The 22,095-nt window shown below is 41.3% G+C and overlaps 1 protein-coding gene across 3 annotated transcripts in view; it reads left to right on the top strand.

Annotated features, from left to right (window-relative positions):
* ANKRD44 (ankyrin repeat domain 44) overlaps nucleotides 1–22,095 on the top strand; it is a 313,852-nt gene that overhangs the window by 108,072 nt on the left and 183,685 nt on the right. For all 3 annotated transcript variants that reach the window (XM_055572997.1, XM_055572996.1, XM_055572998.1), the window contains exon 3: nucleotides 19,957–20,040. In XM_055572997.1, coding sequence (XP_055428972.1) covers nucleotides 19,957–20,040 — 84 coding nt within the window. The remainder of the gene's footprint in view (nucleotides 1–19,956; nucleotides 20,041–22,095) is intronic.

Genomic DNA, 22,095 nt, shown 5'->3' with positions numbered 1-22,095 from the left:
TGGGCTTACCATCACCTGGACCCTTCAGTGGATTTTTTTCCCTCGTAAAATCTGGTCTTCCCGTTCTTTTTCTTGAAGAGTTGACTGTTTTGAACCCGCCCTTGGTGGGGAGGAAACTGAGGTTTCTGTTAGCTTTGTGACTTGCCCTAGTTTTATTATACCTGCTCACTAGGGCCAGAGCAAAACCAGGCCTCTGACCTCTCAGATAATTTTTCTACCTCCCTCAGTGGCCTCATTTCAACATTTTTGATCAGTCATGATTCAAGAAGCCAAATGTAATCATACATGCCAAATGTACTCAGACTCTCTGAAACAGGGACAGGCCTCAACATGTCCGGGCAGGCCATGTCCATCACAGGAGACCCGGGTTTTATTGCCTGTGGCCAAGCCCAGTTCTATCCCTGGGAGGAGGAAGGGCAGCCAAAAGTCCTCATTTGGGACAATGGGACTGTGATCTCTAAAGAAATATGATTATATGGTACATTTTAAACCACTGCAGTGTAGTGTGGTAACTGGGTTACAGTTGCTAAGAGTTTTGATGTTAGATGTGTAGGGCAGGTTCCCAAATCTAGGTTTAACTTGCAAAGGCACTCCTGAGGTCTTCATATGAGTCAGTTCAGTTCAGTCGCTCAGTCGTGTCCGACTCTTTGCGACCCCATGGATTGCAGCACTCCAGGCCTCTGTGTCCATCACCAACTCCTGGAGTTCACTCAAACTCACATCCATCGAGACGGTGATGCCATCCGTCCATCTCATCCTCTGTCGTCCCCTCCTCCTCCTGCCCTCAATCCCTCCCAGCATCAGAGTCTTTTCCAATGAGTCAACTCTTCGCATGAGGTGGCCAAAGTACTGGAGTTTCAGCTTTAGCATCATTCCTTCCAAAGAAATCCCAGGGCTGATCTCCTTCAGAATGGACTGGTTGGATCTCCTTGCAGTCTAAGGGACTCTCAAGAGTCTTCTCCAACACCACAGTTCAAAAGCATCAATTCTTTGGCACTCAGCTTTCTTCACAGTCCAACTCTCACATCCATAATGGCTACTGGAAAAACCATAGCCTTGACTAGACGGACCTTTGTTGGCAAAGTAACGTCTCTGCTTTTGAATATACCATCTAGGTTGGTCATAACTTTCCTTCCAAGGAGTAAGTGTCTTTTAATTTCATGGCTGCAGTCACCATCTGCGGTGATTTTGGAGTCCCCAAAAATAAAGTCTGACACTGTTTCCACTGTTTCCCCATCTATTTGCCATGAAGTGATGGGACCGGATGCCATGATCCTCGTTTTCTGAATGTTGAGCCTTAAGCCAACTTTTTCACTCTCCTCTTTCACTTTCATCAAGAGGCTCTTTAGTTCCTCTTCACTTTCTGCCATAAGGGTGGTGTCATCTGCATATCTGAGGTTATTTAAATTTCTCCCAGTAATCTTGATTCCAGCTTGTGCTTTATCCAGTCCAGAATTTCTCATGATGTACTCTGCATATAAGTTAAATAAGCAGGGTAACAATATACAGCCTTGATGTACTCCTTTTCCTATTTAGAACCAGTCTGTTTTGTTCCATGTCCAGTTCTAACTGTTGCTTCCTGACCTGCATACAGATTTCTCAAGAGGCGGGTCAGGTGGTCTGGTATTCCCATCTCTTTCAGAATTTCCCACAGTTTATTGTGATCCACACAGTCAAAGGCTTAAAGCTAATTTCAGGGAGAGTGTTGGTGAGGAAAAGGGTATGTGGAGCCAACAAGACAGGTACCACCTCAGTTATCGTTGGTCCAGCCGTAGGAAGCATCAGACACTGGCTGCCTTCCTGGTACCCAGTCTCAGACCTCAGTTGCCTTTGTGGTTGTGCTGGTACAGTGGAGGTCAAGGGCTTTTTTTTTTTTCTTCCTACTGTAAAGTATAAATCAGTTCAGTTGCTCAGTCATGTCCAACTCTTTGCGACCCCATGGACTGCAGCACGCCAGGCCTCCCTGTTCATCACCAACATCCAGAGTCTATTCAAACTCATGTCCATTGAGTCAATGATGCCATCCAACCATCTCATCCTCTCTCGTCCCCTTCTGCTCCCACCTTCAATCTTTCCCAGCATCAGGGTCTTTTCAAATGAGTCAGTTCTTCATATCAGGTGGCCAAAGTATTGGAGTTTCAGCTTCAACAAGCAAATTAGGTTTTCTTTAAACTCAATAATTCCCTGTCCTTATGAAAAGCCCTTATTTTCTGCACTGTGCCTGTCAAGATTATGTCTTTCAACTTGGCGTTCAAGTAAACATCCTGAGAGTAAATCTTGTTTTCCTTAAGTTTAAAAAATGTGTTGAAAGCTAATTGTAGACTGGGAAGGACAGTGAAAAGAAAAAGAAAAGCATAAATTTCCCTGTGATTCTAACTTTTAAAAATTACATGCAACTTTTAAATCTCAAGGCTCTGAGATAAAAGGCACATTAATTTACTTTGCTGAATTCATTTTCAGAACTTTGTCACAGCCACTTATATTTAGTATCAAGGCATAATATATCCAGCATACACAGGGAACTCTCAAATCTTAGTTACCAATATGATAAAATTTAAAACATGGTATTATTAAACGTGCTCTATATTTAGATGAACTTGGTAAGTTACAAACATAGTTTGGCAACATAGGGTCAAAGACTAACAATGTAGTAGTCAGTTTATCAGTAACATTTTAAACAGTTTTTTATTCTCAAATTCAGTTTTTTGGTTCAATTACAGTCACTGAAACTTCATTTTTTCTTTCCTCCATGTTATACGTGTTCTTTCCCAGATGGACAGAAGCAGTTTAAACAACTACTATTATTTACAGGGCTTAGAACAAGGTGGGATGTGTGTGTGCATGCAGGGGTGGGCAGGGGTGTGTGGAGGACAGGGAGAGAAGACATCTGGGGAGTATTTTCAAGCTCCCACTGGCTGGAAGTAGTGCATTTGATTCCATGTGAATATAGTGCTCAGTGGCAGCTAAATTTGGGATTCTTTATACCTTAAGCCGAGGCTGGATGGGAGTGGAGGAGTTGGGAGAGGGCGTGTTTGGAAATGCTGTGACCTAGAGAAGGGCCTGCTTTGTGTCACTCTCCTGAACATATTCGTGGCTCAAGTCTATGGTGTACCCTGGCTCATTTGAAATACAATTTCTTTTTCTCCATTGATCTAAACTGTTCTTGGGTCTTGATCAAAGTCCTGCCTCCTCCACAGACACCTCCTTGACTTCTTAGTCTTTCCTGTTTCCTCCTTTTCTGAATCAGAGAAGCTTCTTAGAATATTAGGGTTAGAGGGACTTCTGAGATATCATCATGCTGGAGGAAAACCTGGCACTCCATGTATAAAGTCTGTAGAACGTGGCTCAGTCCAGTCTTAAAACAGTTTAATTATTTGGTGTGGGTTTGGCTTACTTCCCCAGCTATATTTGGTACTGTCTGAGGAAGGGACTATGTCACACACTTCTTTTGCGTATTTCATAAACCTATAGCCTGTAGTTGTTGTTCAGTCACTAAGTCATGTCTGACTCTTGCAAACCCATGGATTGCACCATGGCAGGCTTCCCTGTCCTTCATTATCTCTTGGAGTTTGCTCAACTCATGTCCATTGAGTTGGTGATGCCATCCAACCATTTCATCCTCTGTTGCACTCTTCTCCTGCCCTCAATCTTTCCCAGCATCAGTGTCTTTTCCAATGAGTTGGCTCTTCATATCAGGTGGCCAAAATATTGGAACTTCAGCATCAGTCCTTCCAATGAATATTCAGAGTTGATTTCCTTTAGCCTTGACTGGTTTGATCTCCTTGCTGTTCTTGGAACTTTCAAGAGTCTTCTCCAGCACCACAATTTGAAAGCATCAATTCTTTGACACTCTTTATGGTCCAACTCTCACATCATACATGACTACTGGAAAAACCATAGCTTTGACTATAGGGACCTTTGTTGGCAAAGTGATGTCTCTCTTTTTTTTAAATTTTATTTTATTTTTAAACTTTACATAATTGTATTAGTTTTGCCAAATATCAAAATGAATCCGCCACAGGTATACATGTGTTCCCCATCCTGAACCCTCCTCCCTCCTCCCTCCTCCCTCCCCATTCCATCCCTCTGGGTCGTCCCAGTGCACCAGCCCCAAGCATCCAGTATCGTGCATCGAACCTGGACTGGCAACTCGTTTCATACATGATATTTTACATGTTTCAATGCCATTCTCCCAAATCTTCCCACCCTCTCCCTCTCTCACAGAGTCCATAAGACTGTTCTATACATCAGTGTCTCTTTTGCTGTCTCGTACACAGGGTTATTGTTACCATCTTTCTAAATTCCATATATATGCGTTAGTATACTGTATTGGTGTTTTTCTTTCTGGCTTACTTCACTCTGTATAATAGGCTCCAGTTTCATCCACCTCATTAGAACTGATTCAAATGTATTCTTTTTAATGGCTGAGTAATACTCCATTGTGTATATGTACCACAGCTTTGTCTCTTTTTAATATGCTATCTAGGTTTGTCATGGCTTTTCTTCCAAGGAGCAAGTGTCTTTTAATTTCATGGCTGCAGTCAACATCTGCAGTAATTTTGAAGCCCAGGAAAATAAAATCTGTCACTGTTTCCACTTTTTCCGCATCTATTTGCCATGAAGTCATGGGACCGGATGCCATGATCTTAGTTTTTTGAATGGTTTTAAGCCAGCTTTTTCACCCTCCTCTTTCACCCTCATCAAAATGCTCTTTAGTTACTCTTCACTTCCTGCCGTTAGAGTAGTATCATCTGCATACCTGAGATTGTTGATATTTATCCCAGCAATCTTGTTTCCAGCTTGTAATTCATCCAGCCTGCATTTCTCATGATGTACTCTGCATAGAAGTTAAATGAACAGGGTGACAATATACAGCCTTGACATACTCCTTTTCCTATTTGGAACCAGTCTGTTGTTCCATGTCCGAATCTTACTGTTGCTTCTTGACCTGCATATAGGTTTCTCAGGAGATAGGTAAGGTGATCTGGTATTCCCATCTCTAAGAATTTTGCACAGTTTGATGTGATCCACACAGTCAAAGGCTTTAGTGTAGTCTATGAAGCAGAAGTAGATGTTTTTCTAGAATTCCCTTGCTTTTTCTATGATCCAACAAATGTTGAAATTTGATCTTTGCATCCTCTGCCTTTTCTAAATCCAGGTTGTACATCTGGAAGTTCTCAGTTCACATACTGTTGAAGCCTAGCTTGGAGGATTTTGAGCATATCCATGCTAGCATGTGAAATAAGCACGATTATATGGTAGTATGTACATTCTTTAGCACTGCCATTCTTTGGTATTGGAATGACAACTGACCTTTTCCAGTCCTGTGGCTACTGCTGGGTTTTCCAAATTTGCTGACAGAGTGCAACACTTAAACAGCATCATCTTTTAGAATTTGAAAAATCTCAACTGGAATTCCATCACCTCCACTAGCTTTGTTCATAGTGATGCTTCCTAGGGCCCACTTGACTTCACACTCCAGGATGTCTCTCCTATGGTATGAGAGCAATCCTACCATTGTGGTTATCCAGGTCCTTAAGACATTATTTGTATAGTTCTTTTGTGTATTCTTGCCACTTCTTAATCTCTTCTGCTTCTGTTAGGTCCATGCTGTTTCTGTCTTTTATTGTGCCCATCATTGCATGAAATGTTCCGTTGGTATCTCCAACTTTCTTGAAGAGATCTGTTGTCTTTCCTATTCCACTGTTTTCCTCTATTTCTTTGCATGGTTCGCTTAAGAAGGCTTTCTTACATCTCCTTGCTATTCTCTGGAACTCTGCATTCCCTTTCTCCTTTGCCTTTCACTTTTCTTCTTTTCTCAGCTGTTTGTAAGGCCTCCTCAGATAACCACTTTGCCTTCTTGCATTTCTTTTTCTTGGGGCTGGGTTTGGTCCCTGCCTCCTTTACCATGTTAAGAACCACCATTCATAGCTCTTCAGGCACTCTAGTGGGTCCTCGGAGAATGCTTTCGGCTCTGGTAGCACTTTTCTGTGAAATGCACTGGCCAGGATAGATACCCTGAGGCTGTTGGTTATGGCACCAACCAGTAACAACCTGAGTGCCCAGCCATGAGAATAATGGAATATATTGTGATTTGTCTGTATTGTGGAGTGCTATATAGCTATGAAAAGAAATGAGTTAATCCTATAGCTGGTGACTTGGGGGATGTCCTCACTGTATTATTGTTCTTGTAAAGACGAAGATACGGGAACAGAAAAATTCCACCTTTGAGATAACTCTGTTGCCTCCTATATCTGTATCTATATTTTGATATATCAGCAAGGACTTGGGGAAAGATGTAGAAGGATACACATTAGATTGTTACTGCTGTCTTTGTGTTGCTGCAACAAGAGAGCTACTAAGATCAAATACCAGCAAATATAAGACAAAGAGTAAATGCACAGAGGTTTTAATGTGTTAGAAAGTCCTTTTCTTGTAATATTTCTATTTTTTACCCTTTGCATGATTAAAAAAAAATGAATTTTATTCTTTGACTAAATTTTAGAACTAGGAAATAAAGACAGCATTATACTTGAGTCTTTTTCATTTTTGCTTTTTGAGCTTACGATATAAAGATAAGTTCTTTTTTCACCAAAACCTAAATTACAGATGTAGCACCAAAACCGAAAGCATGATGCTCTGGTTTCTGTGGTAGAGAGGGGAGAGAAGTAGCCCGTTGTTCAGATGCAGGATGCTAACAGACTCAAGAGCCCTAGGAACTTCCTGTCCCAGAGCTGAAGAGAGCAGAGTAGGCAACTGGACGTGCTTGCGCAAGTGGAAAAGTAAAGAAAGCGAATGCTACAGAATTTCCGCTACTCCTCTGCAGATGATCAGGGCAGCTGCGCTCCAGAGCCCTGCATTTCACCTGGGAAGTTGGTGAGAGTCTTTCTGAATGGAGACCGCCATGCTGGAGCTGGCTAGCTCTTGTTGCATTAAAGGTGGAGATAGTTTTTAGGGACTGATAGGTAAAAGAGCTGAGGGACACTGGCCCCAGGACATATTGCCCAGCCTGTTGTTGTGGTCTCCTAACTTACCTCTCTGGTCTTTTCTTCCAATTTATCATACAAATCCATTTCCAGAGTGATTGTTTTAAAGCACAACTCTTAGATAATTCCCCTGCTCAAAAACATATATGACTCCCCAGCTGTAAAGGAGAGAGTCCAGATCTCTAGACCTGGTATTCAGAGCCTTCTTGGATAGGGTCCCAGTGTACTTCTCAGTTTCCCTCCTGTGTCTCAGGCTCCAGCTACGTAAACCTGTTCCCTGTGCGCGTTTAGTCTCCTGCTCATGTTCTGAGGTAGGAGCACTCCCTCCCCATTTCATCCATCTCTACCTGTTTAAATCCTTTCCAACCTTTATTTCAAAGGCCACATCTTTCAGGAAGCCAAATGCGACCTCTCCCCCTTCTTTATGTACTTCTCCTATGGTATCTACCTTACATTCAAGTTGTATTCTTCCCTTTCCACCTTGGTAATTTCATCAAGGAAGAAACTGGTGTATCTCAGTGTCAGAATTTGTTACCCTTGGTAAATTTCTTAACGTTTAATCAGTCTTTGTTGAATTGAATGTAATTGTTATCTGATGTACCAGATTAATTTTTAAAAAACATTTCATTCATTTCTTGTTGGTGGGGTGCTGTGCAGAGAAACAAAGGAAATATGAACAGAGTTAGTATCCCAGCAAGGAAATATGATATGACTCTTCGTCTTTGCAAAAGTTCCCACTTTATATTATCTAATGTTTTCCAGTATCTTGGACTCTTTTCTTCCTGCTGTCTTATCATTTCCCTTGGATATCTGTCACGGAATGCCCTTGCTATGACATCGGATGGGGAAGTGGAAAGATGCTTCCTGGAAGACTACCCTGACAGGGTCCCTGTTTGATTTGCATTCCTTGTAACCTTCCTGGTTTTGTGGGCAGCCGGGAACCCTCCAGGCACCTCAGGCAGAGACTAGTGGAGGTCCAGGTCAATGCACTGCCCTAGATTTGAACAGCCAAGGCCAGGAAGGTGACTCCATTTTGCGCATCTCCATAATCTCCCATCTGGCTCCCTGTGGAGAAGTAGTGAGAGTTTTACTGCTGTCTTCCTTTCCAAGGAATTCTGTGGAATTCCAAGAAAAAGAACTACAGAAAGGAAGGAGAGGTTTAAAAGGAAATTCCCCTGGACTTTGGAAAGACTTAACTGGGCAAAAGGTGACTTTTGAGAGAATTCAGGTTCCAACAAATTAGACAAACCCAATTTGGAATTTGCCTGAGCCATGAATAACTTTATGTGATTGAGTTGAATAACTTTATGTGATTGAGTTAATTCATTATAACTCATAATGCGGTCATTCTACCCTCCTCCAAATATAACAAGAAATTGCCACCTTCCTGCTGAATGCCTTTTATTTCTCCACATTGATTTTGTTTTTTAAAGGATGATTGAATTGGTTTATTTAGATTCCAATTGCCAGTAATTCTCAAGTTATAATTACTCTAGATCACAAGAGAATATTACTGTAATTTATGTTCTGTCATATTTTTTCTTTAATATTATTTTATCACTGTCCTTATTATGATAAGGAATGTATATATCAAATATTAGTAAAATCGTTATGCTTGTACAATGCATCCTAAAACTGAGAACCACTTTCTGTATCTGAACAAAGAAATTACACTGAATACACTTATTACCCTAGAAAATCATCTTCTGGCCATATATATGTTTTTCCTCCACAAAGTTCACTCAAATGGCTTTCATTTCAGTGATTAGCATTTTAAAATCACGGGTTGTATTTAAAACCACATAAATTCAATATGCTATAAGATACAGTTATACAAAGAATGTTAACAAAACTAAGATAGGAAATAAAACCTCTATAAAAATTTCTCAAACAGGAAACTGTTGTAGAAGTATATTGTTGTTCTTTCTGTTTCACTAAAATTACATTGGTTTAAATATGCTGCATACGCTAACCTCTTGGATCTATTGTGTTCTTGCTTAAAATAACTTTCTTTAAATGTTAACTCCTGAACACTGTTTAATTAACTTAGCTCAAGTTGAGATTTGATCTCAAGCCATTTCAAACTAGACAGAGTGAAGAAAGATGTGGGTAATTGGCAGCAGATCCCAATACAAATATGGCATTTGGCAAAGTATGTCTGTGTTGTTTTGCTTTGCTTTTCTCTTTATGGTTGTGGCCTATTTTTGAAATGCTATGATTTAAATTCAGTGCTCAAGTGACAAGTCTGACAAAACAGAACTTATTTCCATGGAGGTTCTGTTGGGGTGGAGATGGAAGTGTTCCAGGAACTAAAGGGAGTAACCTCGATTTCACCTGGAAGCAGTAGTGTGTTGGGGACAGGAGATTTGGGCTATATATAAAGAGGAGAGGAAAATTGCCAAGATGCGGAGCCAAATTTGCATCCAGGAATAGAGCAACATCAAAGAAGTAAAAACAAAATCTGTCGTTTCCACTCTTTCCCTGTAAGCTGTAACTGGGGAGCCCAAGATACATGGAGATGGGAAAGTTCTGGGATGCCTGGATTGCCGTGATAGTGTTCTAACTGGGTTCTCTTAACGCCTTCTTCTCCTTGAACGCCCACCCACAGTGTGGCCAGGTTAACTGCAAAGACTGTGCCGTTTTCTTGCTCAAGACCTTCAGTTCCTGTTTGCTCAGAAGATTAGGTTAAAACTCTTTCTGTTGGCATTGTGCTCCCTCCACTCTGTTGCTTTTTCTAACCCCACTGTCTACTATTCTCCAACATGAAAGATGTACTCTCCACAGTCTTCACAGTCTCATTCAAAATCTAGCTTACACCTCCCTTCTCATTCTTTCTGAGAATTCAGTGCACAGAGAGTGCCCTCCCCAGGTTTGAGATTGTTCCTATTTGTTTTCTAACTTTTGGCAAGATTGTTTCATTGTTAGTCATTGTGTTAGGAGTACTGTATCTAGAAATATATACACATATATAGTCATTATATGGTGTATATACCCATATATAGAGAGAATAGAAATGATAATATTTTCCCTTAGGGAGTTATAAAGTTGTAAATTTCTCCATAGAAAGTTCATTGAAATTGAGGGTGAATTACTGGTTCTTATATCATTGGACTTTACTTTCACCACCAGACATGAAACCATTTAGCTCAGATTGGGACTGGAACCCTCATGGCTGGGACTCGAACCCAGCCAAAACCCTGCTAATGAGTGGGAGGATTATTCCAACTATTTTTGGGAAAGTGAAAGTGAAGTCGCTCAGTCGTGTCCGACTCTTTGCTGTAGCCCACCACGCTCCTCCGTCCATGGGATTTTCCAGGCAAGAGTACTGGAGTGGGTTGCCATTTCCTTCTCCAGGGGATCTTCCCAACCTAGGGATCCAACCTGGGTCTCCTGCATTGTAGGCAGATGCTTTACCGTCTGAGCCACCAGGGAAGTCTTATATATAATATATTTATTTTATATTTATTGTATTAATATGACATGTGAGAGAGAAAGTACTGAACTGAGAGAATCTGGAAAACTAAATTCTAGTTTCAACTTTGCCACTAACAGGCAAATCGCTTGACCCCCTCACAGCTCCAAACAGGGAATTAATCTCCTTTATGACCATCAGGAAAATATAAAGGAAAGTGAAACCATGTTTGTTTATAATAACCTTAAACAGTAAAGTTTCATGTCCCATCCAGAAGACATAAATATGGGGCACAGCTGGATGAGTCAAGAGAGATGATGTATTATTCAGGTGAGTCGCTGTTATTTTGGTTTTATAGATTAGACCTCTGAGTACAGTGAGTCTGTGCAGCATTTTTGAGGTTGCCCAGGATAACAAAGGCCAAATGAGACTCAGTGTGGTTCTTTCTCCCTTTCCTGTAAATAAACACTTTTTTCCCCAGTATGAAGGGTCCCTCTGCTTTACTGGTGGTGTTGAGTGGGTTATAATCCTAACTTGACTTATTTGCTCTGTAATTTTTAAGGAAATCTCCCTGAATCCCATACACTTGTCTGTGAAAGCTTTTGAGCTTATTACCTCAAAAATCAACACTAATCACTGTTTTTTATTGAGCATTGGCCTTGTACAGGAGATATGGCATATGTTATGTCATTTCTTAAACGTATCTTATAAAATGGCTCAGTTCAGTTCAGTCGCTCAGTCGTGTCTGACTCTTTACGACCCATGGGCTGTAGCTCACCAGGCTTGCCTTGTCCATCATCAACTCCCGGAGCTTGCTCAAACTCATGTCCATCCAGTCGGTGACGCCATGCAACCATCTTATCCTTCGTCAACCCCTTCTGCTCCTGCCTTCAGTCTTTCCTAGCATCAGGGTCTTTTCCAGTGTTGGTTCTTCTCATCAGATGGCCAAAGGATTGGAGCTTCAACTTCACCGTCAGTCCTTCCAATGCATATTCAGGACTGATTTCCTTTAGGATGGACTGATTGGATCTCCTTGCAGTCCAAGGGACTCTCAAGAGTCTTCTCCAACACCACAGTTTAAAAGCATCAATTCACCACAGGTATACATGTGTTCCCCATCGGTGGATTCATTTTGATATTTGGCAAAACTAATACAATTTTGTAAAGTTTAAAAATAAAATAAAATTAAAAAAAATAAATAAAAGCATCAATTCTTTGGTGTTCAGCTTTTCTTTATGGTTCAACTCTTAACACTGATACATGACTACTGGAAAAACCATAGCTTTGACTAGATGGACCTTTGTCAGCAAAGTAATGTCTCTGCTTTTTAATATGCATCTAGGTTGGTCATAGCTTTTCTTCCAAGGAGCAAGCATCTTTTAATTTCATGGCTTCAGTCGCCATCTGCAGTGATTTTGGAGCCCAAGAAAATAAAATGTGTCACTCTTTCTACTGTTTCCCCATCTATTTGCCATAAAGTGATGGGACCAGATGCCATGATCTTAGTTTTTTTAATGTTGAGTTTTAAGCCAGCTTTTTCACTGTCCTCGTTCACTTTCATCAAGAGGCTCTTTAGTTGTTCTTCACTTTCTGCCATAAGGGTGGTGTCATCTGCGTATCTGAGGTTATTGATATTTCTTGCAGCAACCTTGATTCCAGCTTGTGTTTCATCCAGCCCAGCGTTTCTCATGATGTACTCTGCATAGAAGTTAAATAAGCAGGGTGACAATATACAGCCTTGATGTACTCTTTTACCTATTTGGAACCAGTCTGTTGTTCCATGTCCAGTTCTAACTGTTGCTTCTGGACCTGCATACAGATTCCTCAGGAGGCAGGTAAGGTGGTCGGGTATTCCCATGTCTTTAAGAATTTTCCACAGTTTGTTGTGATCCACACGTTGAAGGCTTTGGCATAGTCCATGAAGCAGAAATGGATGTTTTTCTGAAACTCTCTTGCTTTTTCTATGATCCAACAGATGTTGGCAATTTGATCTCTTCTTCCTCTACCTTTTCTAAATCCAGCTTGAACATCTGGAAGTTCTTGGTTCACATACTGTTGGAGCCTTGCTTGTGGTTTCCTCATCTATAAAACAGGGACATCACATGACCCTGTTTTATAGATGAGGAAACCATGGCTAAGATTTAACCCAAAGTCTCTCTGATACCATACATGTGTCTTCCTCCTGTGGCAGAAGAAAGAGAGATCTCAGGTCCGTAAAAATCAACATTGCTTCCAGATTGCAAGCTTACAGTTACTGTTGTTTCATCATTTCCTTTTACCTAACCTTTTGTAAGTATCTAGTAGAAAAGTTGATACTTGGGTTTCATTTCTCCTCCGGCCAGCACTCCTCTGGTGAAGGTGCTAATAAGCACTCTTAAAGAGCAGAGAGATCTCTCTTTAAGGAGGGTCTCATGAAAGGAAGATGATGCAAAGGAAATGAATGTTCCAGAAACTGAATAACTGGTCCTTGAATAATTATATCATAGTCAATGCCTACGTGTCATAATCATTTTGGAAAAGGTTGGATAAATTAATTTTTCCATTTTCTGAATAAGTGTAGTTCTTCTTTCACAAGTGTAAAGTTAATAAATCTCTACAATAGAGTATTACTGATACTTTGAGTTTTATGCTTTTTTCTGTTTTTAATAAAAAATTGGAAAGCTTGGGGCTGGTGCACTGGGATGACCCAGAGGGATGGTATGGGGAGGGAGGTGGGAGGGGGGTTCAGGATGGGGAACACGTGTACACCCATGGCGGATGCATGTTGATGTATGGCAAAACCAATGCAATATTGTAAAGTAAAAAAAATAAAATGAAAAGAAAAAAAATTGGAAATATTATAGACACTTTGTGGCATAGTTTGTAGGAGACATTTTTAGTCATGTAGTCTTGCATAAAAAATGTTTATGAGGATTCATAACTGTATATTTTGTACAATTCTTAAGGGAAACAGATTCTGATTTTACGATCATCATTGTCTTTCTATGATGGAGTGAACTTCTCGCCAAGTAAGGAGTGATCTATATTCAGAAAGCACTCAATGGCACTCTGTCAGCAGATCACACAGCAGGCAGGACCCACATGAATAGAGCTAACAAGTTATGTCCATTAAATCTTGTGACTCGAGCAAATTTTTATTATCCTTTTGTAAAAATGCAAGCACTGCCTCACACAAAAACCAGTTGTTACCTAATGAAGTGTTTCAGCATGTTCATATAAGTTGATGGTTTCACATGGTCAGATTATTGCTATATCAGCTATTAGCTACTAATAACATGATCCCATCCTGCTTTAATGACATACTGTACTCAGAATACTTAAGTGTGGACAGATGTTTAGGAATATCATTTTTCCCTCTTGGCTATTGATTGAGTCCCAAAACTCACTCCTGAGTAGAATGCAAGATGTTTTCATTTAGACTTGGAATCTTTACTTATTCAGTCTAATCAGAAAAAGTCAAACAGCATGCCAACAACTTGAAATGTAATGCTGGAGCATCTTCTTGGACTTCCTACCATGGGCTTTATTTTCAGATGCTCAGCGACAGCCTCTATCACTGCTTATCTTCCAAAGCCAACATATTAGAAAAGAATATGCAGCTCTGACAAAGTGAAAGGCACTATACGATGGTTTTAGCTAAAATCAAATTGTTAGTTTCAATAGAAGATTTTGGAGGGTGCTAACCGATGGGGATCTGTCACCTCGAGGCAGGACGGAGTGGATCCTTTAAACCACCTGTGCTTTCCTCATAGTTGAACTTTATTCCTAAGCCAGTGGCATATCTGATACCACTAGCAGCACTTTTAAAAAGTGCAGTTGAGGAAATAATTGGATTTTGTACATGAAGAAAATAATTCTTTAACACCTGGGTTTTAAATAGCTTTATTCTTCCTAAAAACCTGGACCCTTGGGGATCAGTAGGAAAGTTTAAAAAATTTTTGTTTTGGGGTGTAATACAGGTTGTGTTTACTTATTACTAAGAATTCTCCCAGAAGCTTGAATCCTTTCATGTCTTGAATAAAGTGGATCCTCCAGCAACCCACTCCAGGATTCTTGCCTGCAGAATCCCATGGACAGAGAAGCCTGGTGGGCTACAGTCTATGGGGTCGCAAAGAGTCGGACACGACTGAGTGACTTCACTTACTTACTTACTTACCTTAATCACACAACTTGAATATTTACTCTTACCTCCCAGGTAACAAATTACCTTCTTGCTCCCCCTAGTGGAATTGTTACTTTACTCCACAGTTTGAGAATACTGTTGTCAGTACATTTATTTGATTTAGCGTCTTATATTTGGGAATTGGATATTTTCCTCATTTGTTCTCAAAGACTGAGAATAAAATAGAAAAATACTGTAGTGGGTGGGCTGATAGGGGATGCGGGTAGTGAAAGTGAAAGTGGCTTTTTGCGGATAGATTTTCACTTCCTAATGTCAGCGATGGCCACATTGTTCATAATGGTTGCCAAATTCAAGGGGCTTCTGCTCTGCTCTTCTGTCTTAGAGGGGTCACATGTCATCAGGCTGGCAGACAGTCACATCTAGAAGGCAGCTGTTCACACTTCTGGCAAGTGTGAACAGCCCTACCAGTTCACTCTTCTACCAGTAGAGTGCTGGTAGTTGGTGATATTGAAAGACAAGGATAGGTACCATCTGAAGATTGACCCCTACTTGTGCCGTTGGTTAAGCAAGCCCAGGAAGTATCCTTCTGAATCTACATGAGGGACTGTGCCGGTATCCACATCACATGGAAATCATTTCCAGTCTACAGCTGCTAAACATGCTAAAACAATTCTGGTAACTGAAGCTGCATATCTCTTTTTAAGAATTTAAATTTCTTTAGGGATTGATAACCAGTGGTTTCATGACATCAGAATCTCTCTTTTTCCTGCCACTATTTGTTTTCACAACTCTGACCCTTGTGAAAAATGTATTTATTCAAATTTGCACACAAAGGACTTGTATTTTGTATATACTAGCATTGAAATGGGTGAAACTTCTAAAAAAAATTCTTGTTCATGCCAAGGCTTGGGACTCTGTTCTTCTGCATGGAAGGCCCTATCAAGGTCAAGGCAAAAGATACAGTGATTTCCAAATAAATAGTCAACAGAGTATAAGTACTTGGTATTTATGAACAAGAGTACTGTAATTAGAATATTCCGTCTTTCTTAAAATCATGTAATACAGACAGTATTTAGATGTATCTTTTCCCAAATATTTATTCTTGGGGCAAGTGTTTGCCTCAGTTCAGTTCAGTTCAGTCACTCAGTCTTGTCCAACTCTTTGCGACCCCATGAATCGCAGCACGCCAGGCCTCCCTGTCCATCACCAACTCCCAGAGTTCACTCAAACTCACGTCCATCGAGTCGGTGATGCCATCCAGCCCTCTCATCCTCTGTCGTCCCCTTCTCCTCCTGCCCCCAATCCCTCCCAGCATCAGGGTCTTTTCCATTGAGTCAACTCTTCGCATGAGGTGGCCAAAGTACTGGAGTTTCAGCTTTAGCATCAGTCCTTCCAATGAACACCCAGGACTGATCTCCTTTAGGATGGACTAGTTGGACCTCCTTGCAGTCCAAGGGACTCTCAAGAGTCTTCTCCAACACCACAGTTCAAAAGCATCAGTTCTTCGGCGCTCAGCTTTCTTCACAGTCCAACTCTCACATCCGTACATGACCACTGGAAAAACCATAGCCTTGACTAGACGGACCTTTGTTGGCAAAGTAATGTCTCTGCTTTTTAATATGCTAGGGAAACATAAAACAGCAGGATCCAATTAAAATCCCAACAAAAGGGAATGTCAAAGTGTTATATGGGTATGTTTTATTCGGAAGTGTAGAGAAAAAAAGAAATGCCTGTACTGTTTTTTGCAGTTTTTTTTAGAGAAGTACCACTAGCTCAAGAGTTATAGAAATTTAGTTCAAGAACTTCATCCATGCAAACACATGGCAAAGCATGTGTCTGAAGTTCTGATTTGGAATCTCATAGTGCCTGGATTCACAGTTGTGAAAACAATGATGTCACAGTGGCCACACAGCCCAGCTGGGGCAGAAATGTCCAGTTAGCAAGACTTTGGAGAACCGGCACTTTTCTATTCCACAGGGAGTGGGAGGGATTTGTGTGTCAATCAGCATGTATCTCTGTGCATACAGACGTGAATGTAGATGCAGACGAGTACATACATGGGCAAAATGCATCCATGTATATGTGGGTTTATTCATGTATACATGTGACTGAAAGAGTTACAATTGTCAGCTTCTTCCCAATGGATGCTAGGAATTCTGAGCATTGACAATACTCCCCAAAGCAGCTTTTAGCAGAGCGAGACTTGGAGGCATTGAGGAAGTATGCATACCATTCTCTGCTGGGAATTCTCTGCATTGATGATAACCTTCCAGTGGGTCTCAGGGACTGGGCCTGGAGGTGTTTGGAAAGCTCTACATGCCACTCCCTGCTGAGGGCTGTGCTGGCATCCTTGTCTGGCAGCTTTGCAGGGTGGCTCTCCTTGGGTACATTCCAGCCATAGCTTGGAACCCTTGCCTTTCTTGAGTGGTGTGAGGACTGAATATCTGTGTGCATTCTTTCAGTCAAGAGTGAAGAGAAGCTTTGCTTATCTAGCTGTGTTTCCTTAAAGTGACTAACCAGTGGTGCATTAAACTGGGGTGGGTTTGTTTCTCAGAATCTTAACTTCTCAACTGTTGATTGATCACTGTTGACTCAACACTAAAATCTCATCTGCCTCTGCTTGTCATCCCTGGGTTATTGGGGTTTGGTATTTGCTTTCTCTTAAGGTTCAAAAAGGCAGAAAAATATGCACAAGCATTTGGCAATAGGCACAGCAGAGAGAGAATTATGAAGTAGATATGCCAGAGTCAGATATTTTTGTTGAAATCCTGACTTTATATGACTGTCTGTTTTACTTGAAATATGGTCCTTGCCATGAGGCAGGGTGTCTGGAGACATGGCAGGTAGTCAGCAAGTGTAGGGAAGGAACTTATTATCTTGGGCAGAGTGTCTGCTCCCACCAACTGGTCAAACTTGCATTCTTTTCAAGACTTCTTTCCTGCTACTTAATTGTTGGTAATTTGAGAAACTATCTTTGAATCAGACACCTTGGCAAGAAGGTAGGATTAAGAGAGTATTTGAGACCAAAAAGAGATATACATCTGTCTACTTGCTGGAAACTTTGATGGCAGACGGAAAACTGTGGACAAATTCCTGACAGGTGGTAATACTTATCTGCAATTTAATATATATTTTTTTGCCATGCTCTGCATCATGAGATATCTTAGTTTCCTGACCAGGGACTGAACCTGTGTCCCCTGTATTGGGAGCACAAAGTCTTAACCACTGGGCCACCAGGGAAGTCCCTAACATTTTTTTAAATATAATGTTTCCTTAAGTATTCTTACCATGTTCTACTGACAATACTTATATTGGTCCCCTAAAATAACAAGGAACATCATCAAAACATGTAAGAAAGGCAACAGGAAGGTAAAAAATAGAAAAGAAAGTTTGTAGGGAAAGTCAGGACTTGGAATTTCATATAGATTGCATAGAGATTGAGGCAGATAATTCTAACCATGTCACTTTAGGTCAGTGCTCACAGTTCCCGATAACTAAGTGGGTGATTATTAGAAGTCTGGGTTCTCTGACCTCACCCCAGAATCTCCAGGGAAGGGTTCTGGGAATATTGTTTTAGTAAGCATCTTAGGCGATACTTACGATCAGACAAGTTTGGGAAACTGCCACCATCCAATTGCCTGCTAGGACCAAAGTATTTCCAAAACTTATAAGTAAATATATGTATGTTGTGTGTGCATGTGTGTTATTACCAAGGTTTTAAACTTTGAAAAAAAAATTGTCAAATACTCCATATTGACATCATAAACATTTCTTAGTGAAAACATCTGTTATTTGGATAGGGTTGTATGGCTTCCCATGTGGTGCTAGTGGTAAAGAACCCACCTGCCAATGCAGGAGACATAAAAGACCTGGATTCCTTCCCTGAATCAGGAAGATCCCCTGGAGGAGGGTATGGCTGCCCACTCCAGTATTCTTCCCTGGAGAATCCCATGGACAGAGGAGCCTTGTGAGCTACAGTCCATGGAGTCTCAAAGAGTCAGACATGACTGAAGCGAATTAGCACGCGGCATGTGGGGTTATGGAAGGTTTTCCCATATATTATCTCAGTTGTTCCTAAAACCAACCCTTTGATGGGTTGGACAACAAAGATCATGTTTGGCCCCAGATTACACACAGGAAATGGGCTTAACGTGTAACTGGCAAGCGGCAGAACTGGCTTTGAACTGGATCCTTCACCAGGTGGGGGAGCCCAGCACCAACCCCAGAGCCCACCCCTTTTGCTCTTTTCTCCCACACCCTGGTCACCAGGTAGATGGCAGCATTTCTAACATATCAGGCTTTTTGCATATCCACACCTTTCCACACTCTGATTCCCTGGCCACCATATCCTTCCTTCTCTTTGCAAACTCACAGACATTCATGAAGGTGCCTTCCATGAAGCTTTTCTGGACACTCTTCTCACCTTACCACCCAAGCAGAGCCAGTTTTTCTTTCAGCTGGCTTTCCATCAAGTTATAAATCCTTCTACCACGCGCTGGGCTTGTTTAATCTAGGTGAGTTCAATGATACATGTTCAGTAATGCCTCCCTTCTTCCTCCCCACCCCACCATTATACCACTTACTTTGAATAGATGGGAAAGTGCTGCTGCTGCTGCTGCTGCTGCTAAGTCGCTTCAGTCGTGTCCGACTCTGTGCGACCCCAGAGACGGCAGCCCACCAGGCTCCCCCATCCCTGGGATTCTCCAGGCAAAAACACTGGAGTGGGTTGCCATTTTCTTCTCCAATGCATGAAAGTGAAAAGTGAAAGTGAAGTCACTCAGTCATGTCCGACTCCTAGCGACCCCATGGACTGCAGCCTACCAGGCTCCTCCATCCATGGGATTTTCCAGAGGACTGGAGTGGGGTGCCATTGCCTTCTCCAAGATGGGAAAGTAATCTCCTCTAAAACACTCAGTGCTCATTGGCTAGGCTATGGGAAGTGTTGGGGGAATGATTTAAAGGCTTTTCCAAACTTTGACAAAAAAGCAGGCATTCAGGAGGCCAGAAACATGGCCACTAACATCCTCTAGGAACAGAATCGTTTAAAAGGTCCAGGGAGCATTGTCTAGTGAGAAGCTGGGGAATGGCAGGGGACCCTATGCACAAAAACACAGATTTGGTAGTTTTCTTGAAAGGTAATTTAAGGACCATCCAAGGACATTTTCAACTAGTGGTGATTTTCATGTTGCAGTCATAGCCCCAGATTAGATGTGACTGTCTGTCATGGCTTTCAAATCATATTATAGTTATTTTTTGATGCAAATAACTCCCCTACTGGACTTTGAGCAAGGGTGGACCTGAGCCATATTCATCTTTGTCTGCCAATTGATAATTGTTGAATAAACTTTGGGGGAATAGATCTTCTAGCCATCTGCATCTGAGTGCAATCCAATGATTTAAGTATAGTTCTAATTCCAGTTCTCCTGTGTTTACAGCCACCACTGGTCCAAGCAATCTTCAGCGGTGATCCAGAGGAGATACGGATGCTCATCCACAAAACAGAAGATGTGAATGCTCTGGTAGGAGATGCTCTGGCTTTGCCTGCCCAGACCCTCTTCACCTTTTCTGTGCCATGGACCTTCCTGGTGTCTGGTGAAAGCCCTGGCCCACTTCTCAGAATTCTGTTTTGAAATGCTCTAAATAAAATATATAGGATTCCTGTGGTGGATTCATTTCGATGTTTGGCAAAACTAATACAATATTGTAAAGTTTAAAAATAAAATAAAATTTTAAAAAATGTAAAAAAAAATATATATAGGATTCAAGTGGAAATCAATTATTTTGAAATATATTGAATCAAAATTTTCATATAATATATGTGTTTATCAGCACATTTAAATGGCAAGATACAGTAGATCTAATAATGGCCATAATTTAAAAATAATGATGAGCCTGATCAATATTTTGTGTTACCTGCCACCACTCTAACGTGGCATGAATGTGCCTATGATTTCTGCCAACACTAAGGTTTGCTGCCTGCATTCATAATGTGAAGAAATGTGAAGTTTCAGTTAGAAGTTAGTGAAAATAGAGTTAGAAACTTTGTTCTAGAGAACCCATGGCTTACAAGCAGGAGTTGACAAACTATGGTTTGTCACCTGTTTTTGTACAAGCTAGTGGCTAAGAATGGTTTTTATTTTTTAAATGGCTGAAAAAAGAATGAAAAAAAAAAGAATATTTTGTGACTTAGGAAAATTGTATGAAATTCACATTTTGATATCTACACATTGTTTGTTTGGAACATGAGAAGGACAGCTTTCCTACTGCAGGAGCAGAGTTGAGTACCTATGATAGAGACAGTATGTGGCCTGCCCAAAATATTTACTCTCTGGCCCTTTGGAGGGAAAATTTGCTGCCCTCTGTGCTAGAGGGTCCCTGAACCTGGGATGAGTGGATGAACTTGGCATCCTGTGTGTACCCTGAAATCGTACGTAATATGTGCGTGCACTTGTGGACGTTTTGTTTAATGAAAGGGTCAAGGCATTTCATCAAACTCTTAAAAGGGTTCATGATCCCCTAAAGATTAAGAACCACTGAATCTGGAAGTTCTTGACATAAACCTGCAATGAGGAAAAGTGAAAAGAGTTAGTCAATGATTTATCCTTTTAATAGTTTCCTGGACCTAGATTGAACAAACAATTATGTATAGTACATGCTACTAATTCTCTTAATGTAATGCAATTACCTACACGCTCCAGTCTGTGAGGGAGAGGAGTTCTCTTTGAAGTCCCAAGTGTTGAGGAGAAACAACAGACTCAGACACATCTACAGTGCAAGAAGAGCTTTGCCACCGGGAATTGCATTCTGTCTGAGGTTGCGTCTTGGTCCGCTCCGCCACATGCTTTATTCAGAAGGCGAGTCATCGCTGCCACCCATTGCTCTGTGCAATGTAGGCTGCTGTGGCTTTTTGAAAAAGCTCTTGGCAGTTTCTCCCCAGCTGGCACTGACAGCAGCAGAGCAATGTGCTGTGACATTTTTGCCAGGTAAGCACAGAGGAGGTCAGGGCCAGACTACTTGATACGGCAACTGGGCGTTTGTCTAGGGCCGATGGGGCCCTATACTTCTGAGAGGAGGCGAGGCAAGCAAGTTGATCATCTATGTTCTGACATCACCAGAATTCATCCAGCCTGTTCTGTGTTGTGGGCCACACCCAGGCCAGCCCAAGGCAAGGTTACTATCTTCCCTGATAATCATCAATACGCAGGACTTTTGTCAGTCCTGTGTACCAAGAAGGAGTGTACTGTCCTCTGAAAGCCTTTAATTTCTCCTTAGGAAAGTGACAAACAGCTGCTAGCTGGTAAACATTAGGGGAGGTTAACTGCTGTAACACACAGATGGCTCAAACATAAGAGATGTTTAGTTCTCTTATGAGCAGATTAGAGGGGTGGCTGCTTTCTGCATAGAGTCCCAGGTATCAGCATGTAGCTTCTAAGGTCATTCAAGGGGTGTGTCAACAGCCCAACAAGAAGGGAAAAAAAGAATGTGGCGGCAAAGCCTGGGAAGATTTTATGGGACAGCTCGGCAGTGGCGTAGTCACGTCTACTCACATCCCACTGCCCAGAACTCATCCCATG

Source organism: Bubalus kerabau, chromosome 3, assembly GCF_029407905.1.
Source record: "Bubalus kerabau isolate K-KA32 ecotype Philippines breed swamp buffalo chromosome 3, PCC_UOA_SB_1v2, whole genome shotgun sequence".
In the NCBI taxonomy this organism is placed as follows: domain Eukaryota; kingdom Metazoa; phylum Chordata; class Mammalia; order Artiodactyla; family Bovidae; genus Bubalus; species Bubalus kerabau.
The sequence above is the reverse complement of the archived record's forward strand: the minus strand, read 5'-3'. Positions and strand labels throughout refer to the sequence as shown.